Genomic DNA, 26,513 nt, shown 5'->3' with positions numbered 1-26,513 from the left:
CTCACCATCAGCCAATGTACGGAGGTGAAAACGCTTCGTCCTCTAGACAAAACTACGAGATGGGTCAGTTATCCTTACCCCATCGAATGCCGGCTGATGAGGTTAGACAAAGCTGGAGAAGATCAATTTTGTCGGTTTGTGGACCGTATGCCAGAGGTGAGGGATTTGAATTCTGTTGAGAAGATGATACTGATAAGGGGATAGAAACCTGATGGTATGATCAGATTGTTTGATCGTGGTGTGAGTTATGCACTTTCTTCGTGCACTCCTCTGGTTTCCCGTTTTAGACACTCTCAAGAATCTCTACCTTCTCTTCGTCCTTGTTTCCGAGGATTCCCCCACTGTTTCTTTTTGACTCTTAAACATCTCTATACAGTCTTCCTTGAAGTGTTTCTCGAGAAGGGTGTGACGAGACTTGGCCGCAGTCCACTATCACGCACGCCCCTCTAGCGTAATCCAACACTACTGAGCCTACAATGACAAAACGGAAGTCAAATCACCAAAGACCACGCTCACCTCCTAGGATTACTTCTCAGCTCACGGTTCCGACGCACTCATCGTCGCTCATCAAGTATTCAAAACCACAAACGTAATCAAATACCTCGGTTCATCTTCACTATCATCTTCCATTCCGTCCACATCTAAAAATACTTCCATGACTCCTCGTGGACTTCCTTCCGTGGACATCTCAACCAATCTCACCAAAGCCTTCCTACGTGAATGTCTCACAACTAGACAAATGAGAGTAGAAATATATATTCCTGAAGATGGAACAGGAGGGAGGAAAAATCATTACAAATGGATCTTAGGGAAAGTGGCCAGTCCTGGGAATATAGAACAGGTCGAAGATCTCATATTTGACAATGAGGATTTGGATAGTAATGCCGTTAGTATGGCTTTGAAACTTCATATGGTTCAAGGGATCAGGACGGTTGGATGTGCTTTTCTCGATGTGCAAGAGAAAACTTTGGGGGTTAGCGAATATGTTGATGATGCCAATTTTGGGAATACAGAGGTAAGTTTGGGTGTCATTGATGATTCTGTTCTCAATTTCCCATGACATTCACGTCCTAAAAGTTATCTTTGCTGAGAAAATCTGGCCTTGGAATGACTGGTTGTTGGCTAAAGATCATCACGCCCTCCTCCCTATCCGCCCCCCCTCCCTCCCTCCTGCCTCCCTTACACATAACCGAGCACTTTGAAAGAACAGACATATCACTAAGACATCGACGGAAGTATCAAGACAGGGGCAAAAAGAATGTGATACGGCTACTAATCTCAGTCACTCCTTATCCAGCTACAAGTCAAAGAATGTATCCTCCCCTCTGACGAGAAAAGAGCCGATGTCGAACTCACGAAACTCCGCACGATGATCGACCGTTGTGGTCTGGTCATCACCGAGCGAAGATCTGCCGATTACAAGGCCGGTAATATCGAGCAAGATGTCTCCAGGCTCCTGGACGGAGGTCATACAAGTACGACTTTACCCGAATTCGATCTGAAACTCGCCATGTCGTCCCTTGCTGCCTTACTGGTATACACCAATCTCGTAACTTCACCACAGTACGAACATCAATTCCGACTATATCGACACGATCTCACTCAGTATATGAAACTTGACGCTAGTGCTGTTAAAGCTCTTTCTCTCATGCCTAACCCTCAGGAACTCGGAGGTGGTCGTAATATGAGTTTATACGGTTTATTGAATCAATGCAAAACTAGTCAAGGACAACGTTTATTGGGAAGATGGTTGAAACAACCTTTGGTAAACCTACATGAGATCCGACAACGTCAGGGGATAGTGGAAGCATTTGTGGATGATGCCTTGGCCAGGCAGACTCTGCAGGTGTGTTCATAATCATCTATTAGATAGCGAATACAGAGATGACTAACTTGGGTAGGAACAATTCCTAAGTCGTATGCCAGATTTTCATAGAATATCGAAGAAGCTACACAGGAACGTGGCGTCATTAGATGAGGTCGTCAGAGTCTTCTACGCGATCCAACTCGTATGTTGTCCCTTAGCGATTTTTTCTGTTCTTTGCTGATGTAAGATCGGTCCAATGATTGAAGTTCTCGAAACTCTCAACACGAGTGAAGAGAACAAACAGCTGATAGCTACCATCTATGTCATCGCTTTGCGTGATCACGAAGACAAGTTGACGACTTATTCTCAGATGGTAGAAGATACTGTCGATCTGAACGATAAGACAAGTCACAATCATGTCTTGCAAGCTTCGTTTGATCCTAAGCTCGAGGAGTATAAGACACAGTTAATGGCAGTGAGATCTGCTTTGGATGAAGAACATGCAAAAGTCGGGGAAGAGTTGGGGTTGGATATTGGGAAGAAGCTGCATTTGGAAAGACACCAGGTTTACAATTATTCTTTTAGGATTACTAAAGCTGTACGTGCGCTTCTCACTCGGATCTTTTTGCTGATCCTCCCCTCCTCCCTCTCTCTGGCCTCTCCCCTCCCCCAAGAATTGAAGGAGACATAACCTTCTATTGCATATCTGAACGAAAGGGTTCACCCTGCCAACTCACCTCTCCCTCGCTTCTCCGTCTGGTCCGTGGGGGTTATGATCGTCAAAGTGTTGATTATACACCCTGACAGATCAACGGTTGACGCTGTAGGAAGCTGGTTTAATCCGCAACAAGAAGCAATACCGAGATCTGGCAACGCAGAAGAGTGGGACCATATTTACCACTGCCACTTTGAAAGGCTTGAGCGAAGACTACGATCGACTTATGGACAAGTATAACGATAAACAACGGACTTTGGTTAAGGAAGTAGTCTCCATAGCGGGTATGTCATCCTTACAACTCCTTAGTCTTACAAATAAACTGACGAACCCAGCATCTTACACTCCTGTATTGGAAGCGCTCGATAATCTCATAGCTGCCATCGACGTGACTGTCAGGTATGTTTTTTTGATTGTCGTGCGTTGCGAGCTAAAAGAGTAGTTTGGCTCGTGTATCCGCGAACGCGAATACTCCATATGTTCGGCCAGTCTTGTTTGAGAAAGGTAAGCCGACTCGTTGCAAAATACAGTAGGGAGATCTGGCTGACATGTCAGGTTCGGGAGATGTTATTGTGCGCGGAGCGAGACATCCTTGTTTGGAAGTACAAGATGACGTTTCGTTTATCGCCAATGATCATGAGATGAAAAAAGGTAAGTGGTTACTTCTTGAACTCTCCTCGCAACCCTTCCCCAAGCTATGTCATTCAATCAAACCCAAAAAATCTGCCTGTGCTATCCAGGTCCATGTGCTGCGGGCACAATATCTCCGTCTTTGTGTACTGGCTTTCCGCACGAAAAGACGCTGACGAATAGGTTCGAGCGAATTCGTCGTCCTTACCGGACCCAATATGGGCGGAAAGTCGACTTACATCCGACAAATCGGTGTCATAGCCTTGATGGCCCAAATAGGATGTTTCGTACCTGCCGATGAAGCTCAACTACCCGTGTTCGACTGTATTTTGGCGAGAGTCGGAGCTGGGGATTCACAGTTAAAGGGTGTGTCGACTTTCATGGCTGAAATGTTGGAGACTGCGACTATCCTGAGGGTGAGTACAGTACACCTCATCCTAGTTGTTATTCTACGACCTTGTGACTTACTTCATTTCATCCGAGGTTTCACCCGGTGACCAGCTCACTTCTTTCGATCCTCGCGTGGTGTGTCTTCCCATGCTTTGATGGCATTTTGTTGCAAGGAGATCCCTCTTGAACAACGACATGCTTCTGTCTCCTCCCCTTATGAGTGACGATGAGAATACGAAGAAAAAGACGCGGCGAGGAAAGAAAAGCTGATGAGTATAGTCCGCAACGAAAGACTCCCTGATTATCATTGATGAGCTCGGTAGAGGTACATCGACGTATGACGGTTTCGGTCTAGCGTGGGCTATCTCCGAGTGAGCGATCAATGTTTCATCTCCACCCATTCCTCCTGACTTTTGATTGTGCAGGAGATATGATCGGTGACAGATTCGTGAGCTGACAAGTAAGACATATCGCCACTAAAATCCGTTGCTTTTGTCTTTTCGCTACTCATTATCATGAATTGACAGCTCTCAATCAGACTCAACCACACGTCAAGAATCTTCATGTGGAGGCGCATGTCCAGCCGATCAAAGGAGGTAAAAGTAAGCAGGATAGAGATATCACTTTGCTTTATAAGGTTACCGAGGGTGAGTCAGATTTACAATTCCATATTGTCCCCTATGCTCTCCAAGAAGTGGATACTTATGGTTTTTCTTTTGTTGACTTGGTTTTCAAAAGTCCGCATGTTACATATTGTGTTGTCCACACAGTTCCATCAGATGTCACATTTTGAGTTGCTGTTTTGACAATATGGGTCACTCACACATAGGCATATGCGACCAAAGTTTTGGTATTCACGTTGCCGAGTTGGCTCAGTTTCCAGAGAGTATCATCAAGGTTAGTCTATTCTTTCCGCTCCTTGATTTGTTCTTGCCTTCGTGCTCTCATTCTCCCTCGATCTCTCACTCTCTCCTCACTGCCCCTTAACTCACTGTTCCTCATCTCCCTCCCCCACTCTCCAGATCATCCCAGTGTCGTCGGCGGATCACTGATGATATCGGAGAGTGAATCCTGATCTACAGTTGGCCAAGCGAAAAGCGGAAGAATTGGAAGACTTCGGCGATGGCGCAAATGACGAAAGCTTGAACAAATACTCGGAAACTGAAACGGATCAAGGTGCAGCTTTGATGCAAGAATTTCTACAGACGTGGAAGTCTCGTGCCGAAGTGTCTTTGGAGGAGCTGAGTGAGGAAGGGCAAGTGGGATTGTTACGAAAGACGGCGACGGAGTTTAAGGAACGGTTTGAGGGAAGCCCTTGGATAATGGGTGTGTTGAAAGAGGTATAGAATTGTGATGTATGGAATGTGTGACTATCTATAGGCTGTCTGCTCCATCGTTATTGCTCACATTTGTCAGCGTTCACTCTTACTTGGGTTTCTCAGTGGTCAGTGATTGTCGCAGCTAGCAGCTGGCTACCAAGTTTTTGGCTATAATCCGAGCAGTAGTACTACTCATGCTTCCGTCGGAAACCGGAACCGGCCACTGCTTGCATCGCGTCCCTCCACGCTAACTTACCCACTCTCTCACTCCTACTCCAATCTTCTCTACAACATTCACACTCACAACCAAATCGTGTCTTATCTGCTTCTCATCTTAACCCTGAAGTGCGAATCAGAAGCTCTGTTCAAAACTGGTTAGAATCCCCAGGGGCAAGTGTACTCTATCGAATCGCAGTCATCGGAAGTTCAGTCTTCAGGGCGACAGGTATCGACCAGGATTTAAGAAGCTAGACAAGCTCATGAGAGTGACATAAGTTTTTATTCACCGGTATACCGGAAAACCGGTCAGATGGTATGTCATCTATTGCTCTTGACTCCATGTCACTTTGCTCCTCCATACATCATACCCCTCTGAGATCATAGCGTGTCACCTATGGTTGCTGTGGAGGTCAATCTGCTCCTTCATATCAGTGGCTCCCCCCTCCACATCTCAGCATATCGCTCAGGGGGGATATGAGGTATTTTGTGAATGACTCTACTAATCGTCAGGACCATAATATTTTGGTTTCCGAATTACAAGCTTTGGTGCAAGAGACTAGAAGACGACATCCGGATGTGAAAGATGTGAGTTTTTTCAGTCATCCTCTGTAACGTTTTGCTGGGACCATATGGTCCTCTTTCTCCCATAAACTGCGCCGCTGCTTCAACTCGCACTCCAAAGTTTGGGACTTCGAGGAATAGTGGAGGACCTGAGTTAGATGGTAGAAGATATGAAGGAGTTCCAGGAAGGGAAGAGTGAGATTGATATGAGCAACAATGGACTGATGATAGGCCGGAGAAACCGCTTTAGAATCTCTCAAATCGGGTCCTCTACCAAAGCCCGTCCCATTGAGTGAGTGAAAGTCAACAAGCTTTTCCAACCATCTGTCATGCATGATATGAAAGAGACTCTCTGAAGAGAAGAAGAGTATGCTGACAGTTAGAACAAGCAGATATCCTGCTCTCACCCATCACACTCGGATGTAAAACCAAAACCCCTAAAATCATCGGGATCTCTCTGGCTGCATTGCAACGTTTGGTCGCTCTTTCTGGATTACCCACTGAACACCTTCCTGTGGTATTACAGACTTTGACAAGTGTCTCGGGACAGGGAGTAGACATACAATTGAAGATATTACAAACTATTTTGGCGGTCTTGACTTTCAATAAAGATGTACATGACGAGGTGTTGGGCAGTGTAAGTCTCCCCTTACTTATCATACCAAGTCACTTCAGCTCGATTCTTTCGCTCCTCATCGTTCGTTCTTCGTCTTTCATATTCATCATTTCAGGCAGTGACTCTCGTTAGGCAACATGTCTCGTCTCTGAAGTATTTCTGTTCTTAGATATCAACTCATTCCCAGGCCCTTTTGCTATGCTTCAAACTTCAAGACTCCCGCGTATCCGTTGTCTCCTCCACAGCTGCCGCCACACTCCGACAAGCCGTCATGGTCGTTTTCGATCGTGTCAGTACCGACGAATCATCCCCCTCTGTACAGCTATCCCTACCCGGTGACCCCCAGGTCGACCTAACTTTGACTCAATCCGCAATGGATACCTTCAGTATCTTCTCCGACTTGTGCCTCCTCACGGCCGGTCACACCGGCTCAGGTCTGACCTTATGGGGTGGAGGAGAGAAGGCGAAACCGAGATTGCTCAAGCTCAGCACGTTGAGTCGGACTTTTGGTCTAGAACTTATTGAGAGTATTCTCAGTGGTTACGAGAGTGGGGTTAAACAGGTCGGTCTTTCTCGCTCCATCCCCCTCAGTCGTTCAACAACCTTGACTGGAATAACACGGAAATTGAACGAGCAAAATACTCACCATTAGAGACCGGAGCTGTTACACGTCGTCAAAATTTCACTCGACCCTTTGCTCATAAAGCTACTTGCCGATAAGCCCCCTTTCCCAGTCGCTCTCCGTCTCTGCCGTATACTCTTCCTCCTCATCCGCAGCTTCATCAATCATCTTCCAATCCAAGTCGAATCATATCTCTCCACCCTCATCCGTTTGGGCATGGGCGACACCGAACATGAAGAATCGAAGAAAGAACATGTACCACCTTGGCTGCGAGTCCTGGCTCTGGAAATACTCCGTGGAATATGTGGTGATGCAGCCTTACTGCAAGATATCTGGATACATTACGACCAACCGGGCGAACCGGGTCTTTTCGCCAAGCTTATCTCTTCCCTTGGCAGACTGGTAAATGAAAAACCTACTCTTCTCGGTATCGGAACCAAAATGCAAGGGCTAGGGGTTCCAGCAGTGGAAGGGCATCACTCGAATCCCGGATATCTTGACATGGGCATCGGCATGGTGGCGTCAGCTGCCAGTGTGGGAGTCTCGACTGTCAGTTCCATGATAGGAGCCCAGGGCGCTGGTCTGGGACCTCAGTCAGCTATGAAACTCAAACTGTCAGTCGCTTTATCGTTCTCTCCTTGACACTGCTTATGTTTTAGGATCGAACAACATGACAAGGTGGAAGCTCCCCCCATTCCGGAAACATACATCTATCTACTTGCTTTACAAAGTGTAAACGCCGTCGCTGAAGGAATTTTTGCCGTCTCAGGACAGACATCGGAAACCCCACTGGCCATCACAGGATTGGCAGAGTCAGCCTGGCCTGCTCTGCTCGCGGCCCAGTCTTTCTGTATCGCTACAAACCTTTCCGACTCTCTCTTCGCTGAAGTCCTCAGTGCTTTGCAAAACTTCACCATTGCTTGTGGCGTTTTGAACCTTCGAACTCCCAGGGACGCTTTTCTCAGTACCCTTGGCAAATACGCGGTTCCGCCGCAACTTGTCTCGGCCGCGCAAACGTATCTCGAAGCACCTGCAGGATCTCATCGGAACAACGTCATGAATACGGATGCTTTGGGTCTCGGGGCTGCCCTTGGGGTCGGAGTCGTTCCCAGTCCACCGAGTTTATCCGAGCGAAATTTGGCCTGTCTAAAAAGTGCCATCACTGTCGCTCGCTTGCTTTCTGCATCTCTGGGACCTGCGTGGCACGATATCCTCGAGGTCATACAAAATGCCAATTTTCTTCTCACTGTCAGAAAACCTAACGTTCCTCGCAAACAACCTACCGGTACACCTCAAGTCGGAACTACCTCTCCTTCTCGCTCCCGAACGTCCGGTGAGGGTCAACGTCCGGAAGTGTTCGAGGATCTAGAAGTCGACGTGATACAGCTCGCCATTAACGCCTTGTTCGACTCCACCAGGGAACTGGATGATGCTGCTCTGAGCATTTTCTTATCTGCTTTATGCCAGCTCAGCTCAGAAATGATTGGTATGGATCCAAGTCACTTCACCGTTGTCAACCCAACCGATGGCAATGTTTCCCCAAGTGTGACTGAAGGTCCTCTATCGCCTGGTCTCGCTGTCAGTACGGAAATGCATCGAAGACGTTCTAGCGGTATCAACATTTCACATAGCATCAAATCTGGTGATAGATCTTTCAGCCTTCACAAGCTACGAACTGTTGGGATGCTCAACCTTTCTCGACTGGTCAAAGGTGATCCTGAAATAGGTTGGACGATGTACACTCAACATCTTCTTGCTGTGGCTCGACATTTGACGGCTCCTTCGACCATCCGAACGCAAGCCAGTGAGGCACTGAACGAGTTTTTGCTTTCGGCCATTCGTGTGGGACGCGATTCTCGAGTTCAACATCAAGTATTCGACGTGCTTGTGAAACAAGTGGACGTCACTCCCATAAGTAATAGCATAGCTACAGATTACGATGTTCGCTCCACCGGATTTCAGACTTTGAACAATATATTGGAATCTTCAGGTCACTCTCTGCAAGTAGGTTGGGACACCATCTTCAGTATGCTCAATAACGTCTGTCGGGATTCATCCTCTGGGTCCGGGTTTCTGCATCGGAACGATTCATCTACCTCTGTCAATACCACCTTTCGAGCCCCCACATCTTCCACTCTGAGCAAAGGTGATGCCGCTCTCGTCCGGATCGCCTTTCCTTCCCTCAACCTTATCTGTACCGACTTTTTATCATCTCTCAACCCCGAGGATCTCCGACTCTGTATCTCCTGTCTTGGCTGCTACGGGAGGCAAAGAGATGATGTCAACATCACGCTTGCTGCTATCGGTCTCTTATGGGCTGTGTCGGACGCGGTGCAACAACGACAACTCATCGATTTATGGTTGTACCTTCTTACAGAGCTTTTGGAACTAGGAAGAGATCCTCGACTAGAAGTACGAAGTGGAGCCATGCAGACTCTCTTCCGCTGCGTGGAACTCTATGGCGCATCCCTATCGAGCGAGCTTTGGGCTGAGGTGTTGAACAAGGTCATCCTTCCTTTGTTGGAAGGAGCACAAGGTGACGATGCCCATGTCCTAGCTCTTACCTCAGTGGGCGGTATTTTACAAAGCTTCCTTTCTAGTCTACTACAACTGGACGACTTTGAGAGAGTGTACGAGAAACTACTTGGGCAATTGCAAAGAGCTTTCATTTCTCCACCAAGAACATGCGCCACGGCGGCTCTCAGAGCGTTGGAACGAATATTACTTGGTTTTTCGTCGGTTCCTCCGCCCCCAACATGTATCGACAAGTCCTGGAATATTTATTGCGACATGTCGGCAAACATCGCTCAAGGGGAACCATATACACAAGAGAATCTCATCGCTCTCACCCGAGTCGGTTCCTTGTTACATATGCAACTTCCTGAATCCGACTCGACATCTAGACAATTGTCACAGATTCTAAGAAGTCTTATGACGTACTCTCGGTCCCCGGATTATCGACCGGACGTCGATAGCATGTCTCCTCTTCAATCAGCCATCACGGAACTTCTGACTTCTTCTCATGGATTCGCGCCATCCATCGTCTTGGAAGATCTGGCAGAGTATACGTCATTGGCATATTCCGGTGATGGACAAGGAGGAAAGTTGAGTTTTGTGGGATTGAGCAAATGGACCATGCCTACTATGGCTCGGATCTTTCAGGCATGTTCAAGTGATGTTGAGGCTTACGAAGATGGGACAGTGGAGAGTGTATTAGGAGTGAGTTCCTTCATTGACAAATCTTCATTCCCCCTTCTTTCACCCTCTGATCGTTAGTGGAAGAAAGGTAAGGACGCTCATTATTGTAGGCATACGCAATACCGGTCAAACTGAAGTATGACTGTCCTTCTCCTTGCAAATTTGGTGAAGACCAACCATTGTGGCGAACGGTGAGTTTTGATGTACTAGTGAGGAGATGGGCTGACGAAAAGGCTATGACTGCGTTTTGTGCTGTGCTTGAGGAGCTCATGACTCATTTGCTCACCTTAAGTGAGTCACCTTTTTACTGTTGGACGTTGCTGACCTGCAAGATGTTCAGACTGAAAGATATAAAGGTATTTGGAGTCAAATCATGGTCGTATTTGGGGCTACTCTGTTAGGTGACAAGTCAGTCAATCTTTACTGCTTCATATACTCGTTCACGGAACTCATCAATCCTGTAAACATATACACGAATGGCTGATCACACGACCTGGGCAATGTACTGATATCCAGTCCCAACGATTTGCCCGAAGAAGACGAGCATTTCGTCATTAGCATTCTCACCCACATACACACCTCCATCGCCGCTCATCTGGGAGACGACCGTGTGCCAGATCGAGTTCTACTACAATATTCCGATGTTTTAGCCAAAGCCAGCAGAGTGTATAGATACGACACGACTTCTGAAGGTGGTACCACCGCACCCGCCGTAGCAGAGCCCAGCGAACAGATGCGATATTGGGCATTTGATCGTTTGGTAGAAGCTGTGACTCGACCCTCTACGTCTACTTCATCAAACGCACAGTCGGTCAAAGTCCAGTCGGAGGAAAATGCAAAACGAGTGGCTCGGCTTTCCATACCTGCCTTGGTTGGAAGATTCAAAAGTTCTCTAAGACAATTTCTTGATGATTCAAAGATCAGAGGTCAAATGCCATTCCCCAGGTGAGTAAACTTTCACCAGAACTATGCAATGAGGCTGAACGTCAGGGTACGAGAGGATGAATTGATGTATATCCTTCGACATCTCGTCACGTTGAGGATATGGGAAGATACTATCTCCTCGTCTTCTCATGGTAGGGTTTTGCACTTCTTATCCTTTTTTCATTGAACCCTCTCACAAGTCGATCTGAGAAATGTTTGTGTTGCTTCGTCTGAGTCCTGAGTGACATGAGAAGAAGCTGATGAGCAGTATCGGCAACATTACAAACAGCTTATTCCACTTCGTCTCGCGCCCATTTGTTCCATTTCTATCCTTTACTCCTTGAACTCTGTTTCGTTAGAGTACCATTACCTAGCATGTGGATATTCCCACCTGAACATGCTCGACTCATGTCCCTTACTCCTGAATCCTCCACCTCACGACGACCATCACATGATCCGAAAGTAGAGCCTCAGGGTTTAGAAGATGGTGGTGAAACTCGATCTAGTCGATCTCGTTCGGAGGTGATGGAAGAGGAGATAGATGCTGGAAATGGTGAGGATCTAGTGGAGATTAATGCTAGAGATATCGCCAGACGTTGTCTTGAGCTCGTCGGAGAAGAGATGGGTTTAGGGTGATGAGGATGGGATATGTCAAGTGGGGTTTGGTATGAAGAGGGAAGGAAGGGAGAAGTATTTGTGGAAGAAAGGGGAGATATAGATAGAAATTCTTAACAAAAGATAATATACAATCTTGGTACAAATCATTCTTTTTCATCATTGCATGCATTTTACGCTTTTACTTGTTGGTTCATGATGTGATCAAGTGATCTATGTTGAGATGATTGACTGATGAAACGTTGGATGTTACTTGGTTGCTTCTTCCTCTCCGACCCCCTCTTACTTCTCTGATTTCCCTCTCTCAAACGTCCGTTCGGCTCTTATATCTTCCTTGCCCTCGTCCCTTTCCGCTGAATAATCACCCATCTCGCCCTATCTCATGTCCTGTCATTCGACCCCACGTCCATATCAAGAGGTAGATTGATCTTCTGGAGATTCCAAGTCCTGTCCACTAGGTCCTGCTTCTCCTCCTCCCTCTGTCTCAGGACCTGAATCAGGATCAACAAGGTCGAAACCGAGTTTCATCTGTACCATTTTCTTCCTGTCAGCTCATGTCAAATACCCCATAAACCATGTCAAATACCCCGTAAATTATCACGACATGTCATGACGTTCCATTTGACCTGATCAAAGAAGATAATGGATGAATCCAAAAATGTGTCATATCCCAGGCTTATGTTCTCCTTTTTGATTATGACGAAAGGGGAAAAAGATGAGGTCCAAGAGGAGTCCAGAAGTAAGTGTAGTATTCGGAGTAACAAGAGGAAAAGAGAAAGAAAGGAATGGAAGAGATTTATTTACCTTCAAAAACCCATTTTCTTTCTTCAATTCTTCCACTTGATGCCATAAAACTTCTCTTTGTCCATCTAATTCACCTACTTCCCTTCGAAGATGTTCCAACCTTTGTTTTTTCTTTTGTCTAAATTTAGCTGATGCCGCTGTATTCCTAACTCTACGATCTTCTTCAGCAGAAGGTGAACGTTCTTGTTCTTGTTCTTGTTCCCCACTATTACTTGTACTTCTTCCACCACCTCTTCCTAGACTTGGTAAAACAGAACGACCTCTTGTACTTGGACCTGATGTTGATGCGAGGGATTCTTGTTTTATGATTTCTTGTGAAGAGATTGGATTTCTTGAAGTTTCACCACTAGACGTTCTGGTATGATTAAGAACGTTTATCCCTACTCCTACTCCTACTCCTACTCCTGTTCCTGTTCCTATTCCTATTCCTGCTCCACTCATGGGGACTCTTAACCCAGAGCCGACACCGACTGCTCTTGTTTTACTTGAAGAGGAAGATTCTACTTGACGACTAGGTCCCGCTTGATTGTTCAAAGATGAAGAAGGTAATGGATAATGTGATCTCGCACTGGTAGATCTAGCTTTAGCGAGTACAGTATCTATTGAATGTCTTCTTTCATGATTACCTTGAATTTGATTTGATCGAGATCTTTGTGATGTCGATGTTGATGTGGAAGTCGAAGATGGAGTAAGTTGAGAAGATTGAGGTGAGATAGAAGGGAAAGTACCACTTATCCAAGGATGTAAACTTGGGTTTGGAGAAGGGACCAATCCCCCTTCAATTATCAAATTATCGCTTGATGGTAAAGACGATGAATGAGTCGTGTCGGTAGAAGTGGAAGGAGGAAAAGGTGGATTTAAAGAAGGGAAATGTCTAGATAAAAAATTAGCCAGAGAGATTTCTCCTGATTCTTCTTGACGGATTTGAGATCGTAATGAATTTCTCAAGATCGTTGATGAACCAGATTCCCTATTCTCTCCTTCTCTTTCCAAATGAGCATGTAAATTTTGTCGTTCAAGTTGTAATTCTTCTTCATGTGATTCTCCTTTTTGTTCAATACTTAACTTCCCTTTATCTCTCATCTCTCTTTCTCCAATTGACCCGGAACCTTCCGTCGCCCTTCTTAATCTCCTAGATCCTGAAGCGTGTTCATGTATAGGTGTATTGGGTTCCGTGAACGCCCAAGTTTGTTCCGGTGTGACGGCAGCACTTGGAAAAGGTCCAGGTATTTGAGGTGATTGATCATGTTGTCTAATTCGAGGTTGAGATGGTCCAGCGTGAGATTGATGGATATGTGAAGGGTGTTGAGATTGAGAAGGATTTGAGGGATGAGGATGTGAAGGGTTAAATTCTTTCCACGCCCAAGATAATAACTCATCCCATTCTCCTTTTCCTCCTGTACTTTGAGCAGGGTTGATATTCTCCCCAGAAGGTACTTGTCGGTCAGGTTGATTTTGAGTCGTCCAAGGCATCTTGAGATCCAAAACGTCTCTCTTGATTCCTTTCAGGTGTATTGTCTGTCTGTTCAATCGTTTACTTGTCCAACACACCGGATCTTCGGTCAAGAATCAAAGTCGTTATAGACAGGACCCGTTATACGTTACACTTTCTCAAGGTAGTCACCCAATCACCCCTAGATGTCCACCGAACAAACCACCAAAACCCACACGGTCCACGTCTCACTTCTCTCTCGTATGTACCTCACAACAGATCCACGATCAACCCTTCGGGGTAATACACCGCTAACCCCCTTCTTCACCTCGCTTCCAGACTTGACCTTTCTTGGCTAAAGCCAGAAATTGCGGTACGTCGAAACCAGCGTAATCAGCTGTGATCGTCGTCAGGGTACCCGACTGACCGCACCGATCAACCTGGGTCAAAGTTTATTCCAAGTCACCCCTGACCAACTGACGCGAAACCTGACTTTTGCCGTGTCTCAATCGTCGTATCGGACCGTATCTGATTCGTACGAGTGAAACCGAATGAGAATATTTGGGAATAACCACCTTTGTTGTTGTTGGTTTTCGGAATACACAATTCGGTTGAATCTTTGTAGAAGGGGAAAGAGGTGAGATTGGCAGTTGGACGTTTTTGGTGCGTGCGATGGCGTGATCGGAAGGTTGCTATGGTTAAATGTTTTTACATTTCTCTCGTGGCTCGTGGATGAATGATCTGGTTGTCATTCTGAGATCTGCGGCGTACGGCGAGTTTCACTCTGTGGCTCGGCTCTCCAGCGTAGACGGGTAGGCCTTCTTGCTCATGAGATCTGAGAGGAAAACTCGTGTATAAGAGAAGAGATTGCAACTGGTGTGAAAGGATTTGTTGGCGATGTGGCACTTTTTGTTGATTTTAGCCATCCTGGTCAAGGTGCCACAAACATGAAACGCCCTGACTAGTAGCTACTACTGTAGTAGGTTGATGCATGAGAAGAGAGGACCATGACGATTATCGGGCGACATAAGCGTTTGAATCACTTCATCACTCTTCCTCTGGATCATACTTGATCGCATCAACACTCCGCACACATAATTCGAAATATCCTTCACTCTCCGAAGTCACCATCTCGTCCATTTCTGATTTTTCATTGAAGGGGGAAGTTGCACGATGATAACCCCCACCATTCCCATGTTGAGATAACATCGAAGAAGGAGTGGTGGTATCGGCCGAGATAAGCTCTTCAAGCTCTGAATCCATCTCTACAGGTCCATCACCCCACCCACCGGCTCCTAACCTCTTCAGTTTCTCTGCCACAGCGGCGGGCGGTGGGGGTGGAGGAGCAACACCACCTCGATCTCCACCGAGGAGACCGAAACCGATGGTACGGACCCTTTCCCGAAGCATGGGAATTTGGGTGGCGGATGTTTGGCCAGAGTTTGTTAAGACGAACTCTGCTAGAGGTAGGTGGAGGGTTGTGAATATCGGCGGGGGAGGAGCCAGGGGATCCGATGGTATGGACGCAGGGGTAGGAGTCGGGGGCAGACGTAAACGATGTTGGAAGAGATCAGATCTGCTCATGAGTATATAAAACATGTCGCATATAACATATTTATTCGACATGTGTATGTGATGTGTGACTATCAAAGTTCATGCTGAGGAGTGAGAATAAAGGGGGATGACTAACCGAATCGGTCCATCCGTTTGGATATTCACCACCCATCTCGATCTCCATCCTTCCCATCCTCTGTAACCTACCACTAACCGCAGATGAGTATACATGCTTAAATCCCATGTCTCCTCTCCAAATAACGAAGGACGTGTCTTATTTCTGAAAGCGGCATAACCCGTCCGTATCCTTCCCTGATACGCCTGTGGGACGACAAGTGACATGTTGCCGTGAAATGCGACATGTGATTGTGATTGTGTCTTGCCGATTGCATGATGTTCGTCATGTGAAAAGCCGGTCGCGATCGATGCCGATGAGGAAGAGAGGCTGGGGGCAGTCACAGGGGTGAGGAAGGCGGTGGATAACCCTCCGATATCTATATCTGATCCAAGGGCGAAACTGGATACAGGAGTGAGAGAGGTAGAGCTCGATGCGGATGAGAATGAAAAGATGGGAAGTGGAGGTGGATTAGGGGACATGTCCATCTGTAACACTGGATGCATGAGTCATCATATGGAGCGAAGGAAGGAGAAAGTTGACCCACCCTTGACGGCATTACGCCTGAGCATTGCGACTGAACGGTCGAGATAAGCCTTGACGGGGGAAGACGTCATGATGTGGGTGTATAAAAGATACTGCGTGCAGTGGAGAGTATCTTACTGCGGGATGTCGTTGTCCGAGGACCCGGAGGCCGGAGGGACAGTTTATAGATGATTATCGGTAGCTCGGTAGGGTGTTAGGGGGAAGAAGGAAAGTTAGGTACAAAAGTGGTAAAACGTGGTCCGGTTTTAGAATTTGACGCTAAATTGAACCACGAGTACCCCCCCCCATACTTACAACCCCTACACCCTTGACATCACTCACCACCCTCTTTCCTCTTCTCTGTACCTCCCGTTCGACCAAACAGGTGGTCAGACGTGCACTGTCGACAAAGCGGTGTTTGGTGTGCCGTGGCCGTCCATTTCATCATCAAAAGAGAGACTGTCACGACGGGTGAATGTCCATCAGCCATAACAGCTACAGGTACTCTACTCTGCTCTGCTCTCCTTTCGGTCATCCAGCCCGATCATCCCTTCTATCCGGTCTTGAATCTTGCTCTTTTCACTCTGTGGCCATCCAAAAGCGGGCAGATTCGTACTCATCTTTATCTCTTGCCACTCGGTTGTCAGCTTCAGGACCATTCACGTCGGTCGGATCTCAACCTTTCTATCGGACCACCATCAGAAGTCTCATCTCTACTCTACCTCCACTACTACTTATCATCTACTTTCTAATTCTCTTCTCGTCCAGACCCATCTAAACTATCTCTTCCCCATCATGTCTTCCCCACCATCTATTGCATCCCTCAGCATATCCGATCGACCACCATCTCCACCCGAATCTGATAAAACTCCTGGAGATGACCAAGACTCTTCTCGATCACCCAATAATATTGTCCCCGCTCTTCCTCCCACAATTACAATTGTCAATACACCTCCTCTCACACCTGCATCCGAATTTCCCGACGGTGAACCTACACCTCAACCTCCTTCTCTACCCAACCAAGCATTCTCATCCCCTGCCGTACCTACCGCTACTTCCATTCCCTCTCAACGAACGCTCGCAACTGGCAGTGCAAGACCTCCTCCAGCAATCCGTCCTGCAGGTTCTTTAGCTAGACCTATGGGTATGGTGGGTACTATGAGGGGTGGAGCACCCATGCCATCTAGACTACCACCCAGTTTACAGGCAAAGATGGACAAGGTGAGTTTGAATTGTTTCGAGAATCATCCCTCTCCCACTCCCCAATCTTGGAAGCCTTCAGATCAAAGGTGGAGAGATAAGAATAAAACTCATGATAGATCGCTGCCACTCGAGCCAATGCACCTTCACCCAACGAGACTTCCAATGGCCCTAATCCCAATGCCACTTCCATGACTGCCCTCCTACGATCTCAAGCCCTAGGTGGCGGTGCTCAACCCGGTAGTCTTCCTGGTCCTGCTTCAGGTCCATTGTCCTTGGCGGCCAGACGGGCAGCCATGGGTTCTGTCAGACCGACTTTGGGAAGCATGGGTATGGGAACATCGGCACCTCCGGGAGTGAGACCCGGTGGAGGTATGGGAGCCAGAAGATTAGGACCACCAGGGGGGTTATCATTGAGTGGGATCAAGGGCGCTCCAGCTGCGGATGACAACAAATTCACAGACTTCAACAAGATCATGTAAGCGGCTTCTCTTCAAAAATGTGTATATCAGCCAGAGCTGACAAGTCAGGGATCCCAGTGGAAGTTTAAAGTTCTCTTCTAAAGCTGTCCTCCATGCCAAAGGTGTTGACTTTGTCGATGGTCAAAGCTTCAAGATCAACATGGATGAGATTGAAGTTCAGGGCGAGTTGGGGAAAGGTAATTATGGAAGTGTGCAGAAAGTATACCATCGTCCAACAGGAGTTATGATGGCCATGAAGGTGAGTTGCCATTCCCTCACTACTCCGTCTCGCACATCATTTCACCCTCATCCTCTGGCGAGCTTCGCATGGATCATCTGCTTGGGTATATGGACTAATGGCTTAAGGAAATCCGACTGGAACTAGATGAATCTCGTCTGACTTCAATCATCATGGAGCTGGACATCTTACATCGCGCTGTCGCCCCCGAGATCGTCGAATTCTACGGAGCTTTTACGATTGAATCATGTGTCTACTACTGCATGGAATTTATGGATGCTGGATCTCTTGATACTCTCACTGGTGGAGGTGTCCCAGCCAAGAGCGTCACGCAAGATGATGAGAGCGAAGCGGTCAGAGTACCCGAAGCGGTTTTAAGGAGAATCACTGCGGCCATAGTGAAGGGTTTGAGGTTTTTGAAAGACGAGCTACAGATAATGCATCGGGGTGAGTCGTTTGTTACCTCTTCCACCTCTCCTTCAGATTGCTTTCGTCTCCCCTTCTTTTTGTCCGTTTCACTGCTTCAACCCAACTTACCAGTCACCATGCCATTCTGTTGAGATTTCTCCCTACGTGACCCAAGCTCACTTCAGATGTCAAACCCACGAACGTCTTGATGAACCGGAAAGGCGAGATCAAGCTATGCGACTTTGGCGTTTCGGGTCAGTTAGAGAAGAGTTTGGCCAAAACCAACATTGGTTGTCAAAGTTATATGGCGGTGAGTTTCAGATATACCTCGACGCCCATACTTCACAACTTGCAAAGTCGCACACCTCTCACACCGTATGACAAGGTCACCTGAAGGGTGCCAACATGCCTGCGATGTAAGAGTGAGCATCGCTAATTACTAGCCCGAGAGGATCAAGGGTGAATCTCAAAATCAACTTTCTACTTATACCGTATCTTCCGACGTGTGGTCTGTCGGTCTATCCATCATAGAACTGGCAAAGGGATGTTACCCTTATCCTCCGGAAACGTTCGCCAATGTTTTCGCCCAATTACAGGCTATCGTATATGGTCCAGCTCCGACTTTACCCCATGGGTATTCTGCAGATGCGCATGACTTTGTTGCAAAGTGGTACGTCATTGTTCCCTGCTGTGACCATTTTACCTGCATCACGACTTTTCGATTCCATTTCCCTCCAAGCTCTTACCTGTGTCAAATGTAGAATACCTGAGCATTGGGAGTGACTGATTTTGTGATTGATGAGATTGAAAATCTGGAAGAATACTAATCTTCAGTCTACTCAAAGATCCAAACGCCCGTCCCACATATGCTCAACTACTACAACATCCTTTCCTCCTCGCGGACCAAAATGCTGATATCGATATGGCTTCATGGGTTGCGGAAGCTTTATCTCGACGTGCAGCAAAAGGTGTCATCTCACCTGTGGTACCTCTGGCAGCTTAGACAACGAGTGGACGTTTGACTCGATGACGGAGAACATTTCGAGGATGATGACTTGAATGACGGAGTAACAGTAGTGTGGGCAGTGCCCATGGTGAGGTATTACGAAGTGGACTCCACGGAGATAATGTGATTTGTGTTTTGTGATGTGTCTATGACAGAGGTGAAGATGAAGATGAGCGTATAGTTCAGAAATGGTAGGATGGAGTAAAGGATTGTACGAAACAAACACACGAAGTTTCGATTTTTTTGTTCTTTGAAGCATGGCCAAACACACGAAAGGCAAATTTTCTCATTTCTTTCATAATATTCTCAATTTAACACATGACGTTTCTTTGCATGAATACATGTATGTAAAGGTGTTGATTAGAGAAAAAGGGCTGGACCGATCTGTACTGCTACATGCTACATGCTACACCTTGAGTTTTTCACAGTTAGCTAGTCTATGCAATAGCGATGCATGTGATGATTCAACCACCATCCATCGAAATTTTGGTATGATGAAACTATATCCCAAAATCTCAATTGTCATAAATATCCAAGTGAACCTCTCAAATCCGTTATTTAAACCCATGAATGAATCACGTTCCGCGTTCTCTACCTTGTTTGTATTTGTTGAATGAGAGAAATGAGAATAAAGAATTTTTCAAAACTTGTCATTCTATTCCCTCTCGTCGTCTCCATTCCAAACGTATCTGCTCACAACGTTCCATGAGACCAATACCGATCTCTTCAGTTTCAACCCATGAATCCACTTCTGAAAAATCCACCGTCGTATGACCCCATCGGGAAGCATGTATGAGGAATTTGGGTGATGGGATTTTATTTGCCGAAGGGAGATAAAGAGGGTCTACGAAAGCTGCGTATAGTAATGGTCGGACGCCTTCTGTAGGATACATGGAATGCCATGGTGAACCACCTAGACGAGCCTTACATGTCAGTGTTTGACCTTTCCACCGTCTCCACTCTCTCCTGACGATTTAGTGAAGCCGTGTGGGGGAGATATTGGAGATGAATTGGTGTTTCGGATCAATGACGATATGTTGTTTGTCGCAGCCGGTCAGGACTGTGCAGAGAAGATGGGAGAGATTGAATGGAGAATGTACGATGGAGGATGGGAGATGGAGAATAGAGGATGAAACCAACCAAATAAAATGCCAACCAGGTAAGGCCGAACAAAATCTCTTGAAGCAACATAAAAGGTCCAAAACCTCCTCTCGTGATTCCAGTGGTCATTGCTCCAGGATCTGCTACAAAACATCTGACTTCCCTCCCTGTATCAATTTCATTCTCTGATCCCAGCGTTTTCTCAGAATCAACGTTGCTTGGGGAATCCAATTCCATCTTATCAGTGGAAATCGAGTCGGATGAAGATACGCCGTAAGTCTTGTCCAATTGACAGAAAATCAAATCGCACATATATTTACTCGGACTGTATGAACGAGGATATTCGATGAGCTGATAATCGTCCAATGGATTGGAGGGGAGGTGTTGGAATGTTGCAGTACCTGATGATGTATACATGACACGAGGTGAGAAAGGGAGTGAAGAAGGAGAGCGTCGTAATAAGGGCATGAGTTCAGTTGTCTGATCATCAATGTTGACACTCAGACTTTATCATACGGTCCGTCCCTACCTAAGATGAGACCAGCCAGTATCAAATTTTTGTGAAGATCATAGTAGTCATATAAAACAAAGAATTGAGGAAGAGGAGATGTGGGAAGGGTAAAGAGAGGATAAAAATGGACATACCATTGTATAAGGAGCTAAAGTATTCACACTCCATACCATCCCTCTACCATCATCAGTACATAGTCCAGGTATTTCCACCATGAATTCCGGATGAGAAAAAGCATAAGCTAATCCGTCCCTCCATATCTGACGAAAAGCATGGAAATAGTCGACACCGGCAAACGCTGCCATTCCTGCGTTCAAGAATAATGATGTGATATGAGGGAGGCTACATAACATCAGTTATACTTCTCATCACACTACCTCCGATATCATCTCATCAAATAGATTGCATCCTTGGAGACGACTTTAGGTATTGTTATGTGAGGGGAGGATGAACTTTATCAACTCACGTTCGATTCAACCTTTGACAAAGTTGTAAAATTCCATTCTTCCCTCCCATCAAAGAAAATTCACATGTTTCCAATTGTATTTTCAGACCATCCCTCCATCCTTCCCTCACGGGCTTTCCCTTCCTCTTGCGTTTCTCCAAATCTTTATAGTGCTCCGCCAATACAGTTTTTTTGGTGGCTTCCGCATCGACGGACTTGCGACATACAATGACCAATGTCAAGGTGGGTGGAGGACCGGGTTGAAGTTTCGACTCTTTACCGGGGTAAAGATGTCTCAAAAAAGGGGGCATGGCTGAGAGTTGAGGAGCAGATTCTGGGAGAGGTTCACCAGGTGGAAGAGATAAACAACGGAGTAGCATTTGACATATTCCTAAACCGTATCCACTGGTATGTCAGTGTATGGGAAAACAATGGATATACAGAGCGGATGATAAGACATGTTGAGGATATACAAGGAATGTCAAAACGAGAAAAGCGGGAGGATGAGAGACTACCTACCTGTTAGCTCCTGTAACCACAGCCACTATACGATTCTCATCTTTTGTGACCAAGGTGGAGGTGGAAGATCGAGTGGAGACCATGACTATGTAGGGGAAGCAGAGAGTGGGCTGTACACAGTTATGTTCAAGGTCAAGAGTGGGAAGAGAGTAGGTTGGTGAGGGGAAAAGTGGTACGATCCGGATGTCTCGGACGATCCGAGCGACTCACTCTCTGCGATCTGCGAGTCATTCACTCATCACCCACCCAGCTCTGAATACAATCCACTTTTGCATAGCCGTAACCATACATACTATCTAGCGCTCAGTGACACTTGTCAGTCCTCTGTGAAGCCCCCATACTGTTTCCCCTAATGCATCAACTTAAGACGTCTAACCAGCCAATGGATCCAAGGGAAAGCTTTCAAGATCAGATCACGTGACCTCACTCTGACGCGTCACAGACCCAAGTTTACTTTCCCCCCTCTCAATCAAGTTTTGACTCTCTTCCTAACATTCCCATCTTGCATCTTGGAGCCTCTTGCTACGTGTCAGTATCCATATCCTTACCTTCTAAGCACCCAGGAGAAGACGAATGTCAAGGTCAGTCATATCTCCGAGCGGTTGCCAAGCCAGCTGATGACCAGACGCAGGGAAGCTGCTGAACTCGCTCGCGCTCTGCAACTATCTCAACAGGAAGCCAATCACCTCGCTCAGCTACCCCCTCATACTCTCTCTTCTCGCTCTACCGGTACGCAAGACTCCAAAGAATTAGAACTGAGACCTATGGGTACTGTTAATCCCGTCGACGTCATGGGGCCTCCCACAGGGAGTGTCAGCGTTCCTACCAGCAGCAGTTCACATTCTCACAGCAGTACAATGGCTATACCTCGGTATTCAGGTGAGTTGAATCAGATCATCTTTTTATTTCCTTTGACATTGTTGAAAATGATACAAAAGATGCTAACCTAACTTAGGACTGACAAGCGTCATCCAATCCTTCACCCCGTCCCATCTCTTCAAAGACACTTTAGGAAGCATCAGAAGCCCAATCGACACAAGCGCCCCAAGATCCTCCCCAGTCTTAGGTAATGCCATCCCTTCTTCTCGATTGGGCTCAACATCAAAGTTTCGACCTATCTCGACGATATCGAATGCCACATCTGTCGAACCAACAAGTAGTCCTTCTTCTCATGGCCCACTCCTGTCTCCAACACAAGTATCACGGCCCCGATCAGATTTCGCCGGTATCGCTCAGACACCTGCCTCAATCGGCAATACTCGACCTCTTTCACCATTCAGACACCAGCTATCATCTTCTCCTGTCTCTTCACCTCCTAGAGCACGATTCAGAGAAATAGATGATGTTCCACCTCGCCGCGCCATCACTCCTGAACCTCTGGAACCCCAGGAAGACCGCAGACCAACAGCCCCTTCCAGCACGAGAAAGAGTGCGCTACAGGTCATCGTACCCACTTCACGGAGTAAATCCATCTCGATACAACGTCATTCGTCAGACCCCATCGACTTCCTGTCGGCTGACGTGGATGTTACGTCGTTTGCCCCGGTCAAGAAGCGTTCCGAAGCTGGACCGTCGATCATGGATGAGTCACAATATGATAACGCTGGAACGAGAGTGTCACGCAGAGTGGCCGACCTCAATGCCAAGAAAGCTGCCGAGAAGGAAGAACGCGCACGTAAGCGTCGGGCGGAGAGGGCGCTGAAAGAAGAGAAGGCTAGAGCTGCTGCTCAGGGACGAGTGGAAGATGGAGAGGAGAGCGTCCAATACGTCGGTGCAAAGGCGATGAAAGATAGCGAAGCGAGCTCAAGTACAAAAGGAAACAAGAGAATGGTCAGAGAGAGTAGGTCGGAAAGGGTGCTCAAAAAGGCCAGAGGCGAGGAGAGGTCAACAGTCACGGAAGGCGCCATTTCGTCCCGGGAGAGGACACTGAGGAACAATACTTCGCCGGTGATTGACACAAGAGCCAGACCAAAGCTTGACGTCGACGATGAAACGCTAAGGGGGCCTTCTGATCGACCGGAAAAGGAAGGAGAATCTTCCGCCGAAGCCACCAAAGAGGCTGGTGAAGACAACGGAATCACATCAAATAATGAAGAGGTTTCAAGTAAGGAGGAGAGTCGTTCGACTGTAGTCCAAGCTCCCGGCCCGAGTAAGACGGATACGATCGGTGAGACTGAAGATAGTACAGCAGCTAGCAGAGCAAAGAGAAGTCCCGATGATACGAGTCTTCAAAAGAGCGTTCGGGGGACCAAGGGCAAAGCCAAAGAGGTGGCGGATATCGTAGTTCAGGCTAGCAACATCGACAAAGACGAGGACTCAGAGGTCAAGCAACAAAGCACTCATAATGAAATCGCTCCAACACCAGCTCGACCACCACTCAACGCATTACCACGAAAACTGAATAGCCCTGCTCTCATCACTACCCCTTCTCATCGTCCTTCACCAGGACCCGACGGCAGCGGAGTGAAATTTCGAACTCGTGAGTTTTCTTCATCTTTACTTTGACTCTCAAAATCCCTCTGTACTCAGCATTCATGTCACCTGCAAGATAGGGGTGGAAGGAGAAGCTCGAGTCAATTCACACGCTGACTCGTACTAGCTCGAAACGACCTTTCTGCAGTCCTATCTAAATTCCCTTCGGCCAAAGCGGGTGGGATGTCTCGTCGTATTCGAATAGCTCCTCTTCACAGTAAAATCGGTCCTCCCGCCAAAGCTCCGCCTCCTATCCCTAAGAAACCAGAACGGAAGAAGAAAGGTGAAGTGAGTGATGAAGAGTCTGAACATGATGGTGAGGGCGGTGACGAGAACGGAGTGAAGAAAATCAAGAAAGGTGATGTGGAGTGGTTGATGCAGGATGATGGGGGATGGTGATTCTATTTAACTTCTTACTTTCTTGACTTCTTAACTTTTCGTATTCTCCACTCTCTCCAAAGTGTCAGTATCTTGATCACACGACATCTTGGGGTCTCGACTGCGGAGGGTGTGAAACCGAAAGTGAGAGTGGGGAGAGTCATCGTCCAAATATGCATTATTTTCCATAAAATACCTCTGCTTTCAATATCTTCATGCGACTTCTCAGGTCCAGAACCGTCAATCAATGTATCACCACCCAAAACTCAAATGTCTCATCACCCCCACCCCCACCTTTCCCCAACTCGTTCAAGCTGCCGTTGCCCGTCTCAACTGACGCCCATCATGTGTTCCCAAACCGCAAACCCCAAGTCCGAGTTCCGAGGTCCGAATTCCTACTGCGTGTTCCTACTTGCGACTTCCGAGCCCCGCGGGGCAAAGTGGGGAAAAGGGCGTAAAAGTCAAGTCGCAGTGGTGTTTGATGGTAGGTCAAGGAGTAGAATAATAAAAATCGAAATCGTATCCCATCTCTGGGGCATCGGGGAATATGGCGACGTTTGAAGGTGTTGGACAAGGTGGTAAAGGGATAGATTTCTCGTTTCTTTTCTCCGTCGAGATTTTCGTTGGTGTCGAACCGGGTGAAACTGTTGTGAAAGTTGATACGGGTGAAATTGGAGATATAGGTGAGACTGACGAAGTGGGGGAGACAGGTGAAATGGGGGAAACAGGGGAAACAGTTGATTTAGTCGAAGGTGTGAAAGGAGTGGAAAGAGTAGAAAGAACGGAAATGTTATCGGTTGATTTCAAACTTGGAGTAGTTATTGAAGATTGAGTGATACGAGTAGAAACACCGAATAAACTAAATGTGTAAGCTTTCAACTCTGGACTTTAAAGTTCGATTCTCGGTACGTGGTACGGGTACGAAGACAAGTATCATGTGTATCATACCATACGACTTTTGTTCATTTACCCCACAATGGTCTTGTGAGCCACATCATATCCACTCGTTTCAAACCTCATCTCTGGATAGTATGTCACACTTCTTTAGGCATACACTCGTCTCCCTATTATTGTTCATTTTTCCCGCCTCCAAAGTCTCCTTCACCCAGAGCAGTAGCAGGACATATGACAGTTTCGAAATAACGATAGAAGTTTGAAGTTGGGAATACGGGAATAAGAATGAAAGTAACCACTCACCCAAGTCCTACATTCTCTTGTGATTGTGACATTTTAGACATTTTTTCCAACGGTCGATTCCAAAATGACTTTGTGATGATGTGAATTGGTACAAGTAGAGAAAGAAATCGGTTGTATATACCTATACCTATACCTAACCTATGAAAGAAGGGATCTATGACCTATGGGTTGAAAACGATGGGTGGCGATGCGTCGTCGACGATACGCGGACGACGCGATACGCGACAAGAAAGATGAGAAATCTTTGAAAGAAGGAAATCTACACGAGTATATCGGTTTCGATGAATCATGACGGATTCAATGAAAACATTATTACTTGAATAAGAGATTTATTGATGTTTGTCCAAGAACGGAAGGACGGAAAGGAGATGACGCGTGAGGATGATGATGTTTTGGATTTTTGGTCAAGATCTCAGTAAAAACTCAAGGACCATGTAACGTAGATCACAGATCATATCAATATGTCAAGAATATGGGATATGGGATATAGAGCATGTAGGGTGTGGAGTATAACGAACTTGTTGTTGTTGC

At 46.7% G+C, this 26,513-nt stretch overlaps 7 protein-coding genes across 7 annotated transcripts; 4 read left to right on the top strand and 3 right to left on the bottom strand.

Annotated features, from left to right (window-relative positions):
- Positions 1 to 96: 96 nt before the first annotated feature.
- TREMEDRAFT_30126 (uncharacterized protein) lies at positions 97 to 4,888 on the top strand (the record flags this gene model as incomplete). Its single annotated transcript, XM_007003831.1, has 15 exons — positions 97 to 156; positions 205 to 240; positions 524 to 1,015; positions 1,283 to 1,846; positions 1,902 to 2,009; positions 2,055 to 2,405; positions 2,635 to 2,806; positions 2,858 to 2,921; positions 2,965 to 3,038; positions 3,087 to 3,180; positions 3,343 to 3,568; positions 3,822 to 3,913; positions 4,008 to 4,189; positions 4,372 to 4,439; positions 4,625 to 4,888. 15 exons carry the CDS (start codon positions 97 to 99, stop codon positions 4,886 to 4,888), a joined length of 2,847 nt encoding a protein of 948 aa, XP_007003893.1.
- Positions 4,889 to 5,146: 258 nt separating this feature from the next.
- TREMEDRAFT_71474 (uncharacterized protein) lies at positions 5,147 to 11,804 on the top strand. Its single transcript, XM_007004299.1, has 13 exons — positions 5,147 to 5,393; positions 5,591 to 5,665; positions 5,873 to 5,933; positions 6,025 to 6,278; positions 6,445 to 6,819; positions 6,910 to 7,493; positions 7,539 to 10,098; positions 10,188 to 10,268; positions 10,311 to 10,368; positions 10,410 to 10,485; positions 10,594 to 11,022; positions 11,068 to 11,153; positions 11,270 to 11,804. The coding sequence occupies exons 1-13, from the start codon at positions 5,391 to 5,393 to the stop codon at positions 11,635 to 11,637; spliced, it is 5,010 nt and encodes a 1,669-aa protein (XP_007004361.1). The 5' UTR covers positions 5,147 to 5,390; the 3' UTR covers positions 11,638 to 11,804.
- Positions 11,805 to 12,027: 223 nt separating this feature from the next.
- On the bottom strand, positions 12,028 to 13,893 carry TREMEDRAFT_61737 (uncharacterized protein; the record flags this gene model as incomplete). The annotated part of the gene is made up of 2 exons (XM_007004094.1): positions 12,028 to 12,156; positions 12,421 to 13,893. The coding sequence occupies 2 exons, from the start codon at positions 13,891 to 13,893 to the stop codon at positions 12,028 to 12,030; spliced, it is 1,602 nt and encodes a 533-aa protein (XP_007004156.1).
- Positions 13,894 to 14,899: 1,006 nt separating this feature from the next.
- On the bottom strand, positions 14,900 to 16,138 carry TREMEDRAFT_61736 (uncharacterized protein; the record flags this gene model as incomplete). Its single annotated transcript, XM_007004093.1, has 3 exons — positions 14,900 to 15,428; positions 15,543 to 16,017; positions 16,069 to 16,138. 3 exons carry the CDS (start codon positions 16,136 to 16,138, stop codon positions 14,900 to 14,902), a joined length of 1,074 nt encoding a protein of 357 aa, XP_007004155.1.
- Positions 16,139 to 17,867: 1,729 nt separating this feature from the next.
- On the top strand, positions 17,868 to 19,356 carry TREMEDRAFT_30196 (uncharacterized protein; the record flags this gene model as incomplete). Its single annotated transcript, XM_007003839.1, has 6 exons — positions 17,868 to 17,966; positions 18,074 to 18,256; positions 18,290 to 18,392; positions 18,539 to 18,663; positions 18,797 to 19,023; positions 19,188 to 19,356. The coding sequence occupies 6 exons, from the start codon at positions 17,868 to 17,870 to the stop codon at positions 19,354 to 19,356; spliced, it is 906 nt and encodes a 301-aa protein (XP_007003901.1).
- Positions 19,357 to 19,796: 440 nt separating this feature from the next.
- Positions 19,797 to 22,060, bottom strand: TREMEDRAFT_43600 (uncharacterized protein). The gene is made up of 6 exons (XM_007003921.1): positions 21,936 to 22,060; positions 21,438 to 21,821; positions 21,106 to 21,313; positions 20,731 to 20,940; positions 20,500 to 20,643; positions 19,797 to 20,282 (listed from the first exon to the last, which is right to left on the bottom strand). Exons 1-6 carry the CDS (start codon positions 22,016 to 22,018, stop codon positions 20,010 to 20,012), a joined length of 1,302 nt encoding a protein of 433 aa, XP_007003983.1. The 5' UTR covers positions 22,019 to 22,060; the 3' UTR covers positions 19,797 to 20,009.
- Positions 22,061 to 22,508: 448 nt separating this feature from the next.
- TREMEDRAFT_61733 (uncharacterized protein) lies at positions 22,509 to 24,806 on the top strand (the record flags this gene model as incomplete). Its single annotated transcript, XM_007004092.1, has 5 exons — positions 22,509 to 22,516; positions 22,561 to 22,814; positions 22,891 to 24,414; positions 24,535 to 24,695; positions 24,729 to 24,806. The coding sequence occupies 5 exons, from the start codon at positions 22,509 to 22,511 to the stop codon at positions 24,804 to 24,806; spliced, it is 2,025 nt and encodes a 674-aa protein (XP_007004154.1).
- Between the last annotated feature and the right edge of the window lie 1,707 nt (positions 24,807 to 26,513).

The sequence above is a fragment of the Tremella mesenterica genome, assembly GCF_000271645.1.
Source record: "Tremella mesenterica DSM 1558 unplaced genomic scaffold TREMEscaffold_4, whole genome shotgun sequence".
NCBI classification, from domain to species: domain Eukaryota; kingdom Fungi; phylum Basidiomycota; class Tremellomycetes; order Tremellales; family Tremellaceae; genus Tremella; species Tremella mesenterica.
This window is presented reverse-complemented; position numbering and strand designations above follow the sequence as displayed.

Coding starts and splice junctions, on each gene's coding strand:
- TREMEDRAFT_71474 (XM_007004299.1), top strand. Junction 6,279..6,444: donor ATGACGAGGTGTTGGGCAGT/GTAAGTCTCCCC, acceptor ACTCATTCCCAG/GCCCTTTTGCTATGCTTCAA. Junction 10,099..10,187: donor CAGTGGAGAGTGTATTAGGA/GTGAGTTCCTTC, acceptor TCATTATTGTAG/GCATACGCAATACCGGTCAA.
- TREMEDRAFT_43600 (XM_007003921.1), bottom strand. CDS start 22,018: ATGGTCTCCACTCGATCTTCCACCTCCACCTTGGTCACAAAAGATGAG. Junction 21,822..21,935: donor GTGGTTACAGGAGCTAACAG/GTAGGTAGTCTC, acceptor CTGACATACCAG/TGGATACGGTTTAGGAATAT. Junction 21,314..21,437: donor TGTCAAAGGTTGAATCGAAC/GTGAGTTGATAA, acceptor GATGTTATGTAG/CCTCCCTCATATCACATCAT.